This window comes from Drosophila navojoa, chromosome 3, assembly GCF_054131105.1.
Source record: "Drosophila navojoa isolate 15081-1374.11 chromosome 3, UAZ_NAV_1.0, whole genome shotgun sequence".
NCBI classification, from domain to species: domain Eukaryota; kingdom Metazoa; phylum Arthropoda; class Insecta; order Diptera; family Drosophilidae; genus Drosophila; species Drosophila navojoa.
The window spans coordinates 1574439-1595118 of NC_142891.1; the positions used below are offsets into that span (position 1 = coordinate 1574439).

Sequence of the window (20680 nt, forward strand, 5' to 3'; positions counted from 1 at the left end):
TTCAGATAGGTCAGAGCTCTGCTTATAAACGACTCCAGTTTGTATTGCTGTTGCCTATTTCGAAAGACATTTATCTAATACGTTTGCTTTTTAGGTTTGCCCGCAGCTCAGCCAGCAATTCAGCCTGCGCATCTTCAGCCTGCAGCTTATGCAGCAACTCAGCAGCTAATGTTAGCCGTAAACGTTCCATTGCCCGAGCACGTCCCACAGCCGCAGCTAGCGCCTGCCGCAACGCCCTTGGCTGTCGTGGAGCCCACAGCAGTGCAACTGACTGTCTGCCGCATGGATGCCATGGAGAATGCCTTGCTGCAGGCGCAGGCCAACAAGCAGCCCACGCCGCCACACACATTGCTCAAGCCCGTGGCTGCCCTGCCCGAGAGGAGGCAGCCCGAGAAGCTGCAGCAGCTGAGCACTGCGCCAGCCATGCAGAATAGTCCCTTGAAGTACTCGAGTGTGCTGAATCGTCCAGCTGCCATGCGTGGCAGCAATCCCAAGGCAAATGTGCCGCCCATGTCAGCAGTTGCCTTAAATAGCAAATTGGCCAACAGCAAGCCAGGTGCCTTGGCTAAGACAGCGGCGCCGCTCAACGGGCTGCGTCGCAGCAGCAACAACAACGCCAACAACAACAATGCGAAGCCGTTTGTGACGCGCAGCGCTCGCCTGGCTGCTGCCCAGCCCCCGCCGCGCCCGGCCAGCAAAGCGGAGTGCTATGGACCGCCCAATAATGTGGCCACTCGACTCTCGGCTCGCTCGCGCACGATGCTGGACATAAATGGCAATGCAGTTGGCGCGGCTGCAGCTGCAGCTGTGATGCCCCGGCCAAGTCTGTCCAGGCGCGTGGGCTCGCAGCTGAATGTGACTGGTGCGAGTGGTGCATCGAATCCTAATCTGGGCAAGCGTGCGAGTGCGCCCACCGTGCGTCTGAGCTCGCGCGAGGACATAGCCAGCTCCACGTCGACGCTGAAGGCCAGCAACGAGCAGCTGAGCAGCTCGAGAAGCACTCTGAAGCTGGAGGAGCGGCACTCGGAGCCCAAGCAGCTGCTGGATGCCAACGATGGCTGGCACACGGTCAAGAATCGCCGTCGCACGAGCATGCACTGGTCGAATCGCTTCAATCAGCCCACGGGCTATGCCAGTCTGCCCACCCTGGCGCTGCTGAACGAGCAGAAGGAGGAGAAGGACAAACAGCAGCGAGAGAAAGCGGCAGCGGCAGCCGCAGCAGCAGCAGCAGCAGCTGCCAGTAAAGCTGGGCAGGCCAGCAGCAAGCCAAAGGCAACAGCAGCTGAGACCAAAGCGAAGGCCGGCCAGAAGGCGAGCAAGGTGATGGCGCCGCCGGCGTCCAGGCCAGAGATCAAGAATGCCAAAGCCAAGGTTAACTCATTCCCGGCACAGCGAGCAGGAGCGCAAATCAAAAAGCAGGACAATCAGCAGGAGAGGCACAAGGACAAGGAGCTAGAAAAGAGCAAAGAAAACGACAAGGACAAGGACAAAGAGAAGGAGAAGGGCAAGGACAAGGCCAAAGAAGATGAGAAAGACAAAGAGAAGGAGAAGGAGAAGGAGAAATCGAAGCCAGCAACTGCCTTGACGCGCAGCAGCAGCAATTTCACTCAGAATAATACAGTCTCTGCGGCAAATGCTCGCACCACCATTATAAAGCGACAGAAATCGGATCTCACTGGACTTAAGATGACATCGCTGCACAAGGAGTACATGCGCAGCGAGAAGAACGCGCTGCGCAAACAGCAGAAGGAGCAGCAGGAGCAGAGCAAAGGCAACAATGCCCAAGCCACTGATAATGAGAGTAAGTAGAGAGAATGGTAGAGGGAGAGTGAGAGTAAGGGAGAGAGAGAGGGACTGTCAATCAATTAATCATTCCTTTCATCCTATTACAGGTAATAACGATGATCACAACAAGATCGACATCAAAATCCAGACGAACTGTGAGTTCTCCAAGACCATTGGCGAGCTGTACGAGAGCATCGCCCGCTGCAAGCTGCCCAATGGCTGCGTGAAGCCCAATGCCAGCCTGCTGGCGGCCTGCGATGAGATCGAGGAGCAAACGGCCGAGGATGTGGAGGAGGAGCGCAACGAGCGCATCCTTGTGGAGGTGCAGGAGTCGCTGGAGCGTCAAATACGCGAGCTGGAGAGCACAGAGATCGATGTGGACACCGAAACGGATGAAACGGACGGGGAAGTGCAGCTGGAGGAGCAGGACGACGGTACGGATCAGGCACTCGACGATGCCGTCGTCTTCGTCACGATGAGCGATGACGAGAATGCGAGTTTGGAGCTGCGCTACCAGGCCCTGCTCTCGGATATGTCCTGGAACGAGCGTGCCGAGGCGCTGGCCACTCTCCAGGCCTACGTGGCTCGCCATCCTGGGCGTGCGCAGGAGCTGCATCAGAAGCTTTCGTCGCCGTCGCGCCGTCGCTCGCTGCAGGAGACGCTGAAGAAGTATCAGGCCAAGCAGGCCAGGGCACAGCAGAAGCGCGCGCTGCTGCAGCAGGAGAAGGCGGCGAAGCTGCAGCAGCTCTTCGTGCGTGTGGAGGATGTGAAGGCGGCCAAGAAGCAGCTCATCGAGGACAAGCGACTGAAGATGGAGGGACGACTGCAGCGGGCTGCCGAGAACCGGGAGCTCTACCTGCGCCAGATCATCGAGAAGGCGCACGACGAGGACAAAAAGCTGAAGGAGATTAACTTCATCAAGAATATCGAGGCGCAGAATAAGCGCCTGGACCTGCTCGAGGCCTTCAAGGAGACTGAAGGCCGGCTGCAGGATCTGGAGCAGGAGCGCCAGAAGCGCGTCGAGGAGAAGGCCGCCAAGGAGGCAGCGGTCGAGCGACGTCGCCAGGCATTGGAAAAGGAGCGCCTGCTCAAGCTGGAGAAGATGAACGAGACGCGGCTGGAGAAAGAGCAACGCATTGGCAAAATGCAGGAGCAGAAGGAGCGCCAACGCCAAGCGCTGGCACGCGAAAAGGCGCGCGACCGCGAGGAGCGCCTGCTCGCCCTCCAGGTGCAGCAGCAACAGACCACCGAGGAGCTGCAGCGCAAGATCCAGCAGAAGCAGCTGGAGTCGGCACGCCGGCACGAGGAGAACATCGAACACATTCGCCAGCGGGCACTGGAGTTGACCCTGCCCAGCACACGGCAGCAGGACGAGGCACGCGGCGACGAGGAGACGGAGCTGCTGAACGGCAACACCACCAGCACCACCAACGAGGACTGCGACATGTCCTCCACCCTGTCTGATATTGGCGGCGTCGCTGGCAGTCGCGAGCATTCGCGCAGCTACAAGAAGAAGATGAAGAAGCTCAAGCAGCGCATGAATCAATGGTGAGTTGGTCAATATACCCCATATACCCTGTAGAGAGCTATACTGTTGTTTAGCTAATTAATAACTATCAAATAGATCACAGCTTATTGACAAAATTGTCAGCAATCGGTAACTATTGATATCGAAACCTTCGCCAATCTAATATACCCCATAGATTCTGTTTATATTTATAATGTAGCCAACAGTTCTTCTTCAGTTCTTCTTCAAATAGTGTTGATCCTGCCTTTAGACTATCGATAACTATCGAGAGAACTATTTAAGTAGTGTATAGTATAGCTATAGGGCAGGTTTACGAAATATTTGTATTGCCTACGTATATTATGCTGTTTGCACATTATTGGCTAATCGATAAATATCGATAACTTTATGTATGCTTTGTGAAGCTAATAAACCAAGCTAGCATGCCTCTAGTCAGGACCAACTGATATCTGTGTAGGCATTTATCCCACATATCTGAAAATAATAATCGCTCCTCTCTCTCTCTTCTCCATCCCCGCTCAGTGCCGCCGATTATCTGGCCACCTTGGAGCCTCTGCCCGCCCATGTGAAGCGGGACAGCTGCGTGCCCAAGCTCTTGAACCTGGTGACGAAGGGCGGCGGCAATCAGGGTCTAGATCGCACGCTGGGCAATCTTTTGCGTGTGATACCCAAGGCGCAGACCTACGACTTCCAGGCGTTCCTCAACATGGACGGTCTGGGAGTGCTGACCAATTATGTGATTAGCAAGGGCCTGGAGGAAAATTCCGAGATCTCCAGGAAGTAAGTAGAGTTGGAGTCTAACAGATAATGGAATATATTCATTCCTTGATCCTTGACAGATCCGTCACACTGGCCGTCCAGCTCTATCGGAATGCGTGCTCCGTTTGTCCACAGATAGCGCGTCATGCGCTTCTGGGCAACTCCATTGCGACGCTATTCGATGCCATCAGCAAAAGTTTCCAGGTGAGTCAAATGAAGCCGAAGAAGAGGAAGAGAAATTGTTGCTATAAAAGTGTCGCCAAACTGTCGCCATTAAATTGCATCTAGAATCGTAATTCCCTCAACTGCGTCGTATGCTTTAAACTTGGCTCGCGTTCTCTCTTTCCCTCTCTTTCTCACACACATTCACCATCTCTCCCTCTCTGATCCCGACTCCTGTTATTTGTCTCCTTGTCGGCTCTGGTCCCTGACTTGGCCACTTAACACTTGGCTGCGCTGATTTGCTTTTTCTCCATAAGCCAGAGCCATAAAATATATTTCGATTGTGGTGGGGCATTTCAGTTTCTGGATGAGCTTGGTAACAATAAAAGCAAAAATGTTTATTTTGAATATTCGATTTAAAAATCCCAAAATTATTTAGAGAAATTAATGTTTTTTATAGGCAAAAACAGATATTAATTTAGATATAGATACAGATGTGTATATATAACTACAAACATAAATAAATAACAATATTATTTTTTTTCGTTTTTTTAATGTGACTAAAACATTTATTGAAAAGGATTTCATTCAAAAAAGGACTTTAATATAATAAATTGGTATTTCAAAATATTAATTTTATTTATTATTTTAAACGCTTTCACTAAAAAGAGAGATTAAAATATATTTTAAATTTGTATATAAAAATATAAATTGTATTTATTATTGAAATTCAATCGAGAAGATATATATACTTAAAGTTAATTTTTTACATAAATTATGAATTTTATGAATTTATATATATTATATAAATTCATTTTATGAATTTATATATATTATATAAATTCATTTTATTAATTTAATTTAATATAATTTTTATTAATTTAATATAATTTTTACATTTAAACAAAAAATGATTCAAAGTTAGCGCATTCACAAGTCGACTTGAACGATTGCGCCTACAAATCTCACGAACTTTGCCAAGTTTACAGTTTATTGTTTTCTTATTTTGTGCGCTTGTTTATTTGCCATTTCTTTTGACGCTTTTATTTGGCGCTGGCTGCCTCTGCCTTTGCGCCTTTGTCTTTGTTTTTGTTTTTATTTTGTGTGGCATTTTTATTTGAATTTTATTTACTGGCTGCGGCGACGCATTGTTGTTGTTATTGTTGTGGCCTATAAATTCGTAACGCACTAGCCGCAAATGTCAAACTCCTCCAGCCACTCTCCCGTCTCTCTCCCACTCTCTGCCATTCTCCATCTCGCCATCTCGCCCTCTTGCCCTCTCTCTTTCTGTCCTTCTGCCTTTCACACAATTTGTCAGCATTTGACTGTCAAGTTTCGCGTGCGTCTCTTTTGTTATTGTTTTTTTTTTATGTATATGCATAAATGTTTACATATAGGTATGTTTATATGTATGTGTGTATATGTGTATTTGTATGTGTGTATATTTTGCGGCCTGCTGTTAAATCAATCGTTAAAGCGCGTAAAAAGCCACTTTTATTTATCCATTGTTATTGTTGTTGTTGCTTTCCATAAAAAAATATTCCTTTACTGCTCTGTTGTTGTTGCTTTGGCTCGTGTTTATTGTTATGCTTTGTCACCTAGTTGCTCACTCCACTTCACTTCGTTCTCCTACTCTACACTCCACTCTCCACTCCTCTCTCCGCTCTTCCTGCTGCCTTGGCTGATGGATCAGCGCGCACGCCGCTTGTCATGTAATGAAGAAGAAGCAGCCGCAGCAGAGCGAGGGAGAGAGGAGAAAGAGATAAAGCGCGTCGCGTTAAAAAACATCAATTAACATTTTGATTGATGCGAGTGTTCGCCGCCGCCGCCGCCACTGCTGTTGTTGTTGTTGTTGTTATTGTTGTAGCTGTTAACTTTTATAATTAATTTGAACACACACGAAATATGTCGCTTAACGCCGCAAAGCATGCAACAATTGTGCACCAACAACAAGAACAACAACAACGACAACAGAAGCAACACGACAGCAACGGTACATTGACACTTCTTGACTTTGTTGTTGTATTTCTTATATCATTTTTTTTGTCATTCTTTATTTGTATTTCATATTTTCCTTTCTCGTTTCGTTCATTCGCCATTTGCAGTTACCCGAAGAAAAATCACCACAACATCCGGTCGAGTTATCCACGGAGCTAATGCTGGCATGCACCGAGGCGCTATCATCGAGCTATGTGAAGAAAAACACCCACCCTAAAGTACCGAAACGCCTACCGGACATGATAAAGTGAGTACAAAAGCAAAATCAAAACCAAAACCAAAAAAAAAAGAAGCAAATACAAAGAAAATAAAAGAAATGCACAAAGTTAACACACACAGACGCGCGCAAGTAGGGGAAATGGCGCAAGTTCGAAAAATTGTGACGTTCGAAAATCGCGTGTGTGTGTGTGCGTGTGTGTGCGAGCAGCGACTCCTGTGCATGTGTGTGCGTGTGCTCAGGGGCGTGTCTATGCTGTGTGCGAGCGTGACAACTAGTGTGCGGCGGCTGTTGCTGTTACATCTGTTTATATGTATGAGCGCTGCATGGGCAGTGACTGTCAAACTGTGCAGGCTGTGTTTACAATTGGGCAGTGCATGCACAACTGCAGTTTATGAGCAAGTGCAGCCATTGTTATGGTTCCTGTTTCTGTTGCTGTTGTTGTTGCTGTTGCTGTTGTTGCGGGCGCTTTCGACACTCGCCGCTAACTTTGTGCCTGCACGTTTTTATGACTGCTTCGCTTTTACAGTTGCTGCCTAAAGTTTGATTTTGTTTTTATTTTTGGGCAAAACTTTAATGCTGCCCGCGCGCAGTCGGCGACGCTGCTTGTTTTTCTTTAATTTGCGCTTATTTCTGTGTGCGTGCGTGCATGAGTGTGTATATGTGTGTGTGTATTTTGGGCAGTGCAAAAGTTTTAATCGAATTTCTGCTGTTGTTCCCCACACACACACACACACACACGCACACTAACACAGACGCCATTTTGTTTATTTTCGCACAAATTGAATTTCATATACATTTGCTTATTGTGTTTTTGTTGTGCGAAAAAAACTTTTGTTATGCACTTTTTTGCCGTTTTTGTTGTGACTTTTGTTGTTTTTGCTTTAGTCAGTTTTTCGCTTTGGCTTTTGTTTTGCTAGCAAAAACATTTGCTTTATCCTTTGTGTGCAGCGTCCTTTTACTCTAGTTCCTCTTTTTTTTCGCTTTCTTATTTTTTTGTGTTGATCAATTTTCGTTTGTTTATGTTTTCAATTTGCTTACAAAAGCTTTTCGTTTATTTTATTAGCAGCCGCCGCCGCCGCCGCCGCCGCCATTGTTCGCCCCTCTCGCTCGCTCTCTGGCGCGCTTTTCTTTTGTGGTTGTATTTGCCTTTCTTTTTATTTGCTTCAAATTTTATTTCGTGTTTTTTTTTTTTTCGTGCTTTTCGGCGCTCAATTCAATTACAAAGCGTTGCCGTCTTGTTTTCTATAGCTGCGCGTCCACCATTTGCTGCAAAATCACATTTTCTTTTGACTATAATTTGTCTCCCTCTCCCTTGTCCCGCTCTCCCTCTCGCACCCACACATCGCCCTGCTACACAATGCGCTGCGCCATTTTGCCAAAAACTTGAATAAAATGCCAAAAGCGAAGAGTGGGATAGAAAAAAAATAAAGAAACAAGCGTGTTCTAGTAGGGAGTATACGACTGGCAGATACCCTAAAGAACAGAGTGATGAAGGGAGGGGGGAGTGAGGGGGTTAGCTGTTAGGTATGACTATATTTACTAAGCTCTTTCAAGTAATCATTTATTTATATTTAAAGGTTCCTTCTTCAATATACCCTAAGCTAACACTCGTACAGGGTATACAAATATACAAAACTAAGCAAGAGAAATTCAATTCGCCGCACTTGAATGGGATGCCACCTTCGCTTGTAGCAGCGGCAAACATTTTGCTGCTGCCGCTGCTTTTGCTCTTCCCCCCTCTCTCTTGCTGCGCGCTGCTGCTGCGGCTGCTTCTTCTTCATTTACTTCTTCTGCTTTCTAATTCAATTGTAGCTTTTGGGCGACCAACGGCTGTAGCCAATCTGCTTCTTCTTCTTTTTTTATTTTTTAGTCGGCGCTCTACGTGCAGCTGTTTTCTAACTGCATAATTTAATTTTTGTCTACTTTTAATTGGTCCAGCAAGGGGGTCTGGGTAAGGGAGAGAGAGAGAGAGATAGCGCAATACTTTTTCATGTCGAATTGTAACACAAATTTGATTTTAATTAGGAAACTTTTGAGTTATTTTTTGATTGCTTTGAGTTTCGGCATTTCGACTGAATTATGCTGTAAATAAATTTCTGTTGAATTAAGCTTGGAATTTGTGCACTTTAAAATGCAGTACGTAATATGTATATATTGTATATAAGTATGTGTGTATATGTATGTATGTAAATGTGGTTACATTAAGCGCACATTCACTGACCCAATCCTCTTGCCATGGTTAGCTAAGTCATCATCATCTTCATCCACATCCACATCATCATTATCATCTTTAAGCCGCATAGAACTCTGTCGGGGTTAACAAAGTTTTTGTTTGCATCAAGTTTTTTTATTTTTTATTTTTGCTCGAATTTTTAAAGAATACTTTTTTTTTTTTTTTTTTGCTCTTTATTATGAAATTCTTGTAAATATGAAAGAATTAGTAAATTGAATTTATGTTACATTTAGTTTAATAAATTTATATAGAAAAAAAAATATTAAAGGCTATAAATATCGATACACATTTTTAACCAAAAAAAAAAAAAAAACAAAATTTAACTTGGGTTTTATTGTGTATTAATATTATAAAATATATAATATGAACATACAAATTATTTTCTAGAGTCGTAACCCTTTTTATATTCTCAAAATAAATATGAAATATTTTTTAAAATTATTATTTTTCTATATTTTCCATTCAAATTAAATTTACTGCAAAGATTTCTTCAAGCAAAGCCTTCAGCTCGATGCTGAAATCAGTTGACCTCAGTACATAAACCCAATAAATTGAAAGCTCAAATCCCCTCCCCCCTCTATACCGCCTTCATAATTCCATATGCCTAACCGTAGCAAATGAAATTTCATTCTCCATTCAAATTCTCCATCGAAAACCAACAAAACTTCGCGCTCGTTTTTTACAATGTAATTGATGCATAATTAATCAGCGCAATCATTAGGCAGATTCAGCAGGACATGCGAGTGTCCTCCCGCCCACCCCCTGCCCGGGTTCATGCAGTTAATAAAAAAGCCTGCATGAATACATTTTAATCATCATTTGATCATCAATTTCAAGGCGTTGTCTGGCTAAACAAATGATAATAAAAAAAAAACACGATGTGTTAGATAGCTGCAAAGAGTGAGAGAGAGAGGGGGGAGGGGGATGTTGTAGAGCAGGAGATGAGGTGGTGAGGGTTGAGCGGTTGGCAGGTAACATTGCAATCATAACGATGATTTGACACGCGATAGGAAGCATCCTTTATGAGCATCCTTAACGGCAGCCTCCGCCTCTCGTCTCTCGCCCCTCGCTTAGCAACCCTCATTCAGCCTGCCCCTGCCACGGCGCGCCTCCTGCTGTCATAATGAAATATGCATATACGAGTCAAAGCTGCGCTCTCTCTATCTCTCTCACTCTCACTCTCTCTGAGGCGAAAGGGTGCGGGGCTAGAGCTGTGATTCAGCCAGCAGAAAGGATATTCGCCGCGTGTCCCTTTGTTGTGGATGTCAACAGGGACAACACGCTGCGTCGACTGCTGTTGCTGCTGCACGTTTAATTTAATTACCCTTTAAGTAACCATATCGAATGGCCATTTGGAGTTATGCCTCCATTTCGTATTGCTACTCCTGCCGCCTGCTCCTGCTGCCTGCTCCTGCCGCCTGCACTTTGCGCTGCCTTTTCTCGCATTGTCCTGCGATGCTGGTCCTTAACTTTTGCCTCAATTACGAGGCAGCTCCTAGCCAAAACTGTAAGAGGGACACAGCTGGCTTTTCCAGCAAGCACACACACACACACATACAGACACACACGTGCTGTGGGTTTTATTTTACCATTTTTGCCATCGTCATGGACATATTAGTGCAACTATTTAGTTGCCACCAGAGTCGTCCGCCTCGTCCGCCTGCCTGCTGCTCTAGTTAACACTAGTACACTGTGCGAAACTGGGTATTGTTGGGATTATAGCTAGAGTATATAAGGATATATAGATATAAAGTATAATTTTTGATTGCATGGAAAATTTAATGTATTTTTAAATTAATAGTCACTCTGTAGTTAATATTAATAGTTTATATCTTAGGAAAATGGTCACCCTAAATCACTAAATGGTCTTTAATATATTACTGTCATATTTTCAAAAAAATTAAATCAATAATTTAAGCAGGCATCTAACGAATGACCTCTACTTTTATTGAATTTAGAATAAGTAGAGCTCAAATATGGTCATCTTAATTCTGTAAGATCATAAAGTATAAAGAATCGTTAAACCATGCAAAATCATCTTGAGATCATATACTACAAATATTTTTAAGGCAATTCTGTAGGGTGTTTGCTCGAAATATGGCCACCCTAATGTATGTGGTGCGTTTCAAAAGCACAAAAATGAAATTGATAGAACTTTCCAAGGTTTATAAACGGGAAAATTATTACTTGGACTATTTGTAATCAATTTCATATTCTTAGCGCTTGAAATATGGTCACCCCAATGCCTGATGTTCATCATAAAGCATAAAAAATCGTGAAACAATGCAAAATCATCTTGAGGCTCTATATATTGAACTTAGTCTTAAGACAATTTAGTAGGATATTAGCTCGAAATATGGTCACCCTAATAAAGTAAAGCGACATAATAATTGTTACAGTGGCTTATACACGGTCAAATTACTACTTGGCGTATTTGTATTCAATTGCATATTCTTAGCGCCTGAAATATGGTCACCCCAATGCCTGCTGTACATTGATCCTAACAGAAACACATACTTTATGGACATAAATATTGAGCGGCATCTCTGAAACTTCTGTTACAAGCTATATTCGTCATATTGAACAGAATATGGTAACCCTAATGCCTGATGTAAGTCCTAAAAAAGTGCAATACGAAAACCATATTGATGTAAACCATATTGATGTCTGATATATGTAAATATGTTTTAAGTTTTACAAAAATTCTTGGAAATTTCAAAGAGTCCTCTACACTATTTCTCTCAGTGTAGCTGCTCTCCGGCTGCAATGTCTCCTTCTGGCGTATTCATTTCAAGCGTTCGCCTTTGTTCGTTCTCTCTGGCTGTTTGTTGTTGTTGTTGTTGTTGCTGTTTGTTGTGCATTTAATATCCGATTTCAGTTTTTTGTTGATTCTTTTTGACAATGGGCGCAGGCATTGAACACTTTTTCTTCTGCTGCTGCTTTTACACCATCATCATCATCATCATCATCACCATCGTCATCATCATCATCATCGTGGTTACCCTGATCGCCCCCGCTTTCCATTGTCGCTGTAAAAGTTTTTCTATTTGTTTAGTGCGCTGCGCTCCTTTATTTTCCCTTATTTTGCCTTTGTTTTGTCCTCGCTGCGCTCCAAATCAAAATATTGACTCTAAATGGCGCATTTATTGATCCAGTTTCGAGATAGGAATAGAGCTATAGAGAAGTATTCAAAGAATACCATCAATTCACTGATGTCGTAGCATTCAGCTTTTTGTCAGCTGCTCGCGCGTTCTCGCTAATCATAATTGAATTCAAATCACGAAAAACTGTCACAAAACTAATCAAAATTGTCATTTGCGTTGTTTGCAACTGTAGACGTGGCCTGTGCCACGCCCTCTGCATAGCCGTTGAGATCGCCCTTGCTCTCATTTTTTTTCTGGCACTGCTCATCTGTTCGCTTTTCAGCATTCAAACTGTCAAAAAGTCAGCATCAATTACAGTTACAGAGACATCATAGCCAACACACACACACACACACACATACAGAGAGAATGCGATAGGGCAGCCCAACAGAAGGGGGTGGGGGTAGTGGGAAAGTGTATGGGTCAAAGAAGTGTGGTTCAAACTTCGCTTCAGTTTTGCATCAAAATGCATTTGGACTTGGGAGGGGGAAAAAGAGAAAACCAGGCGGGAAATTCAATGCTGGAAATGCGAGAGGTCTTTGATGGAGTTGATGATCCTATAGAGGTTTGGATATATACAAAGAGAAAGGAAGAGCAAGAGAGACTAAATGAAAAAATTAGAAAGTTAAAGAGGCAGAGAAGGAGAGAGAGATCGAGTGATAAAACGAGGGATATAGAGAGAAAAGAGAGAATAAGGGATAAACAGAGATAGCGACAGAGGGAAAAGAGAGAGAGATCGAATGAACAAGAGAGGATTATATAGGGAATAGACAGATAGAAAGAGACAGAGACAGCGATAGAGAGAAAAAGAGTTCGAGTGAAAAAGAAAGGGTTATATAGAGAATAGAGAGAGAGAGATGGACAGAGACAGCGATAGAAAGAAAAGAGATATATAGATAGATGGAAAGAGACAGAGATATATAGATAGATTGAAAGAGAGATAGAGAGAGATATAGGAATAGAGGCAAAAGAAAGGAAGGATTAGAGACAGATAGAAAGAGAGAGATAGAAAGAATTAAGGAAAGAAAGAGGGAGAGACAGAAAGAAAGATGGAGAGACAGAAAGAAATAGGGAGAGACAGAAAGAAAGAGAGAGAGACAGAGAGAAAGAGAAGGCAACAGTAAGACATAGTCAAGAGAAAGGTTCAGAGATATACGCAGACGATCACTACCTGAAAGAGAAGAAGAGTGAAGCAAATGCAGATGAAGAGAGGGAGGAAAAAGTGAGCGAGAGAGAGAGTTTATGGTGTTACAGAACTTGTATAGAATTTCAGCAATATGAAGCAGGCTTTCTGCCTAAGGAGCAGGCAACAAACGAAGAGTAGCCCAAGGGGGCCACAAAAGTATTGAAGTAGACCTCGTATATATTTATATATGGATATCATAATCCATGGTATTAAATCTGTCTAACCACAATATGTTTGGATATTCAAATAAAATTGAATATATGTGGCACGAATCGCACTTGAAATGCAACAAACACCCCTCGAGCGGAGGCAGAGCTAGGGCCATGGACTATGGACTATGGACTATGGGCATTGGGCATTGGGCTAGTCGTATGCAAAAGTCTGACATATGCGCTGACATTTTGCATGCAAAAAGGCGCAGCAGCAGCAGCAGCAGCCTCGAATGCTCTCTTTGCCCTAACCAGACCACCCGCCCGCCCGCCCGCCACCGCCTATCAATGTTGAGTTGCATGTCAAAAGTTTGATGAGTGCCTGTCCAGAGTCTGCATGTCAAAGGCAATGAATGAAAAGGATGAGAAGCAGGAGGCAGAGCAGAGCAGAGCAGGAGGCAGGAGGCAGGAGGCAGTGTGTCGGCTTTTGGGCTATTGAATTACGTAGAGTCCGTAGTTTCAGATCTTTTGAGTGCATGCGCTTTGATTTTCGACTCTTGTTTTACTTTTCTTTTTTGCACTCGAGGGAATATTAACCCACCAACGAAGCAACCACCCAGCTAGACCTAAAACTTAGGCGACATATGTAAAATGTGTAAAGTGCAGCTACAGTTAATTTAATGCTCATCAAAGCGATGATAATGATGATGATGATGATGTTGATGTTGCACCCCCTCAACAACATCAGCCAGAGATACGAGCGAGAGTTTTTACAGTTACAGCGAACAGCGCAACGCATCACTCAATCAAATGGCAATTGTGAAGGGGCTTAACAGGCAGAGCGAGAGATATTTTGACTGGATTTGTAGCTCCCGGGGCTAGGAGGGCAACCCTCCTGGGTCGAGCAACCCCCGTTGCGTTGAGTTGAGTTGAGTTAAGTTAAGACTAGAAACTGGTGCAAATTAACACGCTAAGCACTTGAATGCGCTAAATGTGGCGTGAGTAATGCCTCCAAGTGGACAACAGATGGCGTGCATTACAAGCCACAGCGAGTAGCTCAAAGTATGCTATATGGTCACTCTATTATATAAATGGATTTTCAGCTTGAGTCTGTGATTGATTCGGGATTGTTTTTTGAGCAAAAACAAACCAAAAAAAAAACTAAACAAAACTAGCAAATTAATAACTTTCATTTAAATTATTTTCCAATATATGGTCACCTCAATTATTGTTATGTATGTAAGGTCTGTTGTATATAAACTTTGTTTTTGTTTTTGCAAGCATTTATCAGAAATTCTGAATTTTACTCTAGCAAAATATGGTCACCCTAATATGCATTAAGTGTTTTAGCAAAGAAAACAGCATAACAGTATGCAAAATGTTTACGTCTAATTACTATTACTATTGAAAATATATCCATTGAATAATATAAAATATGGTCATCCTAATGCTTATGATGTATATGAAGAGCGAACAGATTTATGATAGAATGCATATTACATCAAATTGTGTTTTGGACATAATTTACATTTAAAAAGCTGTTAAATATGGTCACCCTAAAGCGGCACCCCAAGATCGCAAATATCTCATTTTAAAATGTTTGCTGTTATTTTTAATGCATATATTTACTGCAAACTGTCTTAAAGTATGGTCACCTTAATCGCTTTCAACAGATCTTTCAGCACGAATTCCATTTGTATTACCTCGCCTGTTTCTCTCAGTGTAGCAGCTCGAATTGCAACGTCTTCTGCTTCCCATATTCACTTTAAGCATCAATGTGGTTTCTGTATTACCTTAGCTGGCCGCTAGGTGGCGCACATTGCCACAGTCAGCAATTGCCTAAAAAACTCTTAATGGGGCGCCCCAAAAACTGTAAAAACGAGCATAAAAATTGACGATGAAAACTAGAAAAATCTTTGCCCTGCCATTCGCCATTCGCCATTCTCCATTCTCTATTCTCCATTCGCCATTCTCCATTCGCCATTTGAGCGCGACATTTGCAGTCTCAGTCCATAAGCATTTTTAATGCCCATTTCTCGTTAGGTTTATGCGATTCCTAGTGGGGAGGAGCACGGGCCATGGGCGCCATTCCATCCATTTATGATTGCCAACTTAACATAAATTCTAATTTGATTTCGCCACTAAAGTGCCATAAGAACGCAATTTGACCAGAGCACCCATTCTATTTCAATAGATATGTTTGTATATATAGATATATATATATATATGTATTTCTGCATGACTCTTCGTGGTTCGCCCCGGCTCCTGTTCTCGTTCTTGAAGGCCATTTCGCTGGCCTTACGGTTTGGGCATAAATTTTTACGATGCTCGGCGACATATTCGCCATTTTCCACTTTCCACTTTTCACCAAAGCCAAATCACAGGCGCCCATTTCGTGGCCCCCCACCCCACACCCCAGCAGCTCTAGGTCTTCCACTCCCCACCTTCGGGGTGTTTTGTTCCTAGCTCTACTTTGCTACCTATTCTGGAGAAGAGAGAGAGAGAGTGAGAGAGAGAGAGTATATAGGCTTGCTGATTGAGCTTGTCTTAGGTCTTATATCTGGATTTTGTTGCTCTCACTGTTAAAGTTCTTGTCAAAGTAAAACGCCTTATGGACTAATTGATTAGGTTTTGTTCTCTTCTTAGCTTTAGCTTATTATGTTAGCCTCTCTTATTTCCCATAACTCACAATTTGTCTCTTTAATTTTGTTTTCTATAAATAGTTGTATTACTTACTGTCAAAGATATTGTCAAATTGATTTCCATACTTAACATTTACTTAACATTTTTTAGTCTATATTAATTTAAATTCGACTTTCTATTATTGAAATTTATAAATTCATATCTTCATTTCGATTTTCTATCAAAAAATTTTTATAACTTTGAAGGTTTTTGTCTAGTTTGGCAGCTAGCGTTATGTTATAAATAAATTGAACTATATAAAAGACTGTGTACATATGTTTATAAACATTCTATTAAAGCTGTTTATTATGACAAGTTTGAAAATCGAAAAGATTGTGGAAAATGCTTTAATTTAGATAATAATAATAATATAATAATAATTGTATTAATATATTGCATTACAGTTCTTCCTCCATTCATTTCATTTATATTCATATATATAGTATTTTCCTTATGAATGTTTATGAATGAATACTTTGAGAACTATTTAAGCCTGGAATACTTTGAGAACTATTTACACCTGGAATAGTGTTCTCAAAGTATTCATTCATTTTTACGCCTGGAATAGTTCTCAAAGTATTCATTTATAAACAAATTCCATGATATAGCTTTACTGTTACATATCTCTACATAAGTCAATGTAATATTTCAAGTCTGGAGTTTTTTTAACAGATTTAGTCTGGAGTTTTGATACACTCGGACTGCTTGAGTGCTTTCCATTTATACTGGATATCGTACAATACATACATATATTATATTCATTATTTCTTTCATTATTTTTCATTTTTTTATTTAACATTTTCATAATTTCAAAGCGTATCAAATATTCGTTTTGCATTCTACACAAGTTTTTCAATATTTTTTGTGCTTTGACTTTGTTTACATGTGTGTGAGTGTGTGTGTGAGTGTGTGTGTGTGTGTCTATGTGTCAATTGTTGTTGTTGTTGTTGTTTTATATTATTATATGCACTTTTCTTTTACAAAATGGCGTCGAACGTCGCCAACAACGCGCTGATCCTAGCTCCAGGCAGGGGCTGTGCCTTGTTGTTGTTGTTGTTGTTGCTATTGTTGTTGTTGTTGCTGCTGCTGCTGTCGTTATGTTTTGCGGTTATTTGGCGCCATGTTTTTGCTTTGCTCGCCTCGTTTGAGTTTTACGAGCGGCTTTACTTTTCGCAGCTATTCGACGTTGGCTTTTTAACGGCCCTCAGCGCCGCCATCAACAGCCATCAGCAGCAGCAACCACATTCACATTATCATCAACATTATGAACTTCATTATGATCATTCACTTCGTGTGTTGTCCATTTGTTTGACGTCGCTGTTGATATTTCCTTAGCCAGAACATTGCTCTGCTTAGCTGCGGTAGGCCCAACTCTGATTTACCTACACAGCCACGACGCCCCCCCTCCCCACCCTTTCCGCCACACATTTTCTTTGGCTTGTGACATCTCCCATATGGCAAAATGACGACTGCTGAAATTTTATTTTCAACGCTCGTGTCGTAATTGAAGACGCACTGAGCTGTCCCGCTCGCTCTGCCAGCCGCCAGCCGCCAGCCCCAGCTCCCTGGTCCCCAAAACCGCTGCCAACTGTCTGTCAAAATACATGTATATATATATATATGAGCATATATAAACATATATATAAATCGAGCGACATAAACGTTTACCCCGTTCATGATTTTTTCCGTTTCCTTTCTTCGCTTGAGCAAATGGAAAACGCTTTGGGTGGGCGTGCGACGTTACTAAGAAAACAACGCACAGTCCAGACTTGAGCAGAGGGCATAGGAAAAGAAGAAGTAGAAGCACAAGGAGGAGGGGGAGTAGAAGTAGAGGCTAGAGTGTAGGGGTAGGGATTGGGGTAGAGGTGTAGAGCTGGCATATATTCGGTGCCTGTCTTTTTCCAGTCTCTGTTTTCGCTGACATGCTGATGAATTTTCATTGAAAATCGCTCGACAGGATTTCTGATTGCCACATCCGTATTTTTCTTTCGTTTTCTGTTTTCGCTTTTCACATACACTTTCGATTGCCTGGAATGGGGCATTTCGGTTGGCGTCATCCAGTGTGTGGGGAATTCGAGTGTGGGCCACTAAACAGAGGCAGTTGGAATGAGAGAAAGAGAGTGAAAGAGACCGAGAGCAGCTGGAACTTATTAAAAATTATTCAAATATTGGAAAGCTAATTTTCGTATAATATACTCGTTCATGGATTATAAAGAGAATATTGGTTTTGTGCAAGGAAAATTTCTGTGAACATTCGTGCAGCTAACTATCTGTCCTTCTTCACATTCATCCATCCTAACTTTCCATGCATATCCATTTGAAAGATACTTTTGAATGCCTTGGCAATTCCTTGGAATTTCAAAGCTAAGACTTTGACTCCAAATATAATTTTTGATATATTTAAGGCGGATAAGCAATTTTAAGAATAAACCTGAGATTTTGAGGTAAATCCACATAAATGTTCAGCTAGAATACTGTGGATTTCCTTGATTATCCAGACATTGACTAAAAACTAATTATCTAACACATGACATATGAAATCTTGCGCCCTAGAAGTGATGACTCGGATATTTTATCATACCTGTAGTCGAGAAACATTCGCTTGGCTTAATATGTATTTCTATTTTTGATATCCTCTAGGATATGTACTTAGAGGGTATTTAACTGTCTTATTTTCAATATTAAAACTCTTTTCCCCTTAATTCAGTTTTAGTTTAACCTACCGCATCACAATATACACATATATCATATGACTTGACATATGTATATCATATCATATAACACATGGTATATATATATATATCTTTCCCGACTCTGACATAGAGACCACAACTTCCCTAGCGATTCTCCGATTTCACAATTTACGCGAATTTCTGTGGAAAATTTCGCCGTTGACAACTTAATTTTGGGCCTGAGCAACAGCCACTTGGCTGCTGCTGCAATGCCCAACCCTTAGCCCTCTAGGCCTCTGGCCCTACCCCTAGCTCTGGCCCACTCTAATGCCAATTTAATAGATGGCAACATAAACAGGAAAAAAAGTGAGCAAATGTCTTAATTTATTCATAACTCACTTCGTTTCGGTTTTTTTTTGTACATGTTTATTAGAGTGTGCCCGAGAAGGGTAGGAGGAGAGGAGTGGGGGGTGGTTTGAGGGTATTTGAAAATTGAAAAAAAAAAAAAAAATAAATATATATATGTGAAAACAACCCTCGGTTCGCACAGATTGAGAGAGATATTGCAATTTCCATGTTTTGATTTATGAATGATAATGCGCTGTGACATTTGCCTAGGCAGTCAGTCAGTCGAGCATACCCATTCAGCTATTTTCCGGGCATATGTCCGCATTGCTCTTTAATTTGCATTAATGGGCGTGGTAATGACGGCCGCAATGGCTTTGGCTTTGGCCTCGGTCTCGGCCTTGGCTCCGGGCACAAGTTCACCAAGAGTTTCTCTCCCTCTCCCTCTGCCTTAGTCTCCCTCCCTCCCCTTTACTCTTCCAGAGTTCAATGAGCCGCAACGCTTTAAACTGCCTAATGTGTTCCCTTACAACTGTTGCAAAAATCATTCTCGATTTGCATTTCACTTGAATTGTGGGCGTGTCACTTGCCCATAAGTCCGTAATCAAATAATTGTCATATAAAAATAAATATATAACCCTTCATTAAATTTCAGCATATGTGGATTAAAGAGGGTCTTCAAGTTAATCTATTAGCATTGGGTGTGTAAAGGGGTGTGTGTGTATGTGTGGAAAGGGTTTGCCATTGGCTTTTGCTAATAAATTGCTAGGTAACTGGAGACCTCGCCTATCGATAAAATTATATTACAATTCTCATTTGACTAAGTGAGTTTTGGGTTTGAGCTGGAGTTTATGTATAACTATATTTATCATATTCCATAGAATAACCCTATTTGGAATTACGAGAATCTCAAAGTCTTACCACAATGTATTCGTATAGAACAGGATTATATCCATAAGACGACTATAACTCTTCACGCTTATGCTGCAAGCATAGTTTTTAGCTCTTAAGTGTGCCCAACCCTTATCACACTTATTGCTCAAGTCCATTATGCCTACCGTCTCTCTCTCTCTCCCTCTGCCCTCTCTCTTCTCTCTTCACTTCACTTTTCGTCCTCTTGAACCATTTGTTTTCTTACGCACGTTCATTTATTCGCATTCCTTTTGCTTAAATTCATGGCGCTTCGTTTGATAAGCGCTGGGGATTCGTGTCACCTGGGCGCATTATTTATGATGCGTCCAAAAGAGCAGCAAACATACACCAACACACACACGCACACATATATGTATCCATCCCACTCTTTCATACACACGCCAATCCTTTCACTGCCTGCTGCGCTGCCAGCGCCTCTGCTTTGCTCTGCTGCTTGCGGTTTGCGGTTAACTGCTGCGGCTGCTGTGGCGTCAGCTTCTCCCTATACTCTTGCTTTTGCTTTTGCATGCTCTCCACTGCCCCGCTGTCTTCTCCACTCGGCCGCCTGCTGCCTGCCCAATTTACGTCATCTGAATCATTGCGCGCGTTAACGACATTAAACAAAAACAAAAAGAAACCAAAATTTATTTTTGGTTTGTAAAAATTTCATTTGCATTCATCAATTCGCAACGAAAGAAGTTCCAAAATGAATTACACTGTTGTTGCGGTTCATCGCGTTCACTCGCTCTCACGCTCTCACGCTCTAGCTTTGTTACTCTCTGCTTAAGCTCTGGCTCTCTGCTCAACTGCGGCTCAAGCTGCCGTTACATTCACATGTCATTCTTTTCCCCTCTTTCGTTACGCTCATCAGTTGGAGTTTTTTGTTTTTTTACAATTCCAATTGGA

The 20680-nt window shown here is 42.3% G+C and overlaps 1 protein-coding gene across 1 annotated transcript in view; it reads left to right on the plus strand.

The window, feature by feature from the left end:
* ssp3 (SCAPER domain-containing protein short spindle 3) overlaps positions 1–20680 on the plus strand; it is a 43022-nt gene that overhangs the window by 2187 nt on the left and 20155 nt on the right. Inside the window, exons 3-7 of the mRNA XM_030391096.2 lie at positions 95–1801; positions 1893–3333; positions 3836–4093; positions 4153–4276; positions 6340–6479. Coding sequence (XP_030246956.1) covers positions 95–1801; positions 1893–3333; positions 3836–4093; positions 4153–4276; positions 6340–6479 — 3670 coding nt within the window. The remainder of the gene's footprint in view (positions 1–94; positions 1802–1892; positions 3334–3835; positions 4094–4152; positions 4277–6339; positions 6480–20680) is intronic.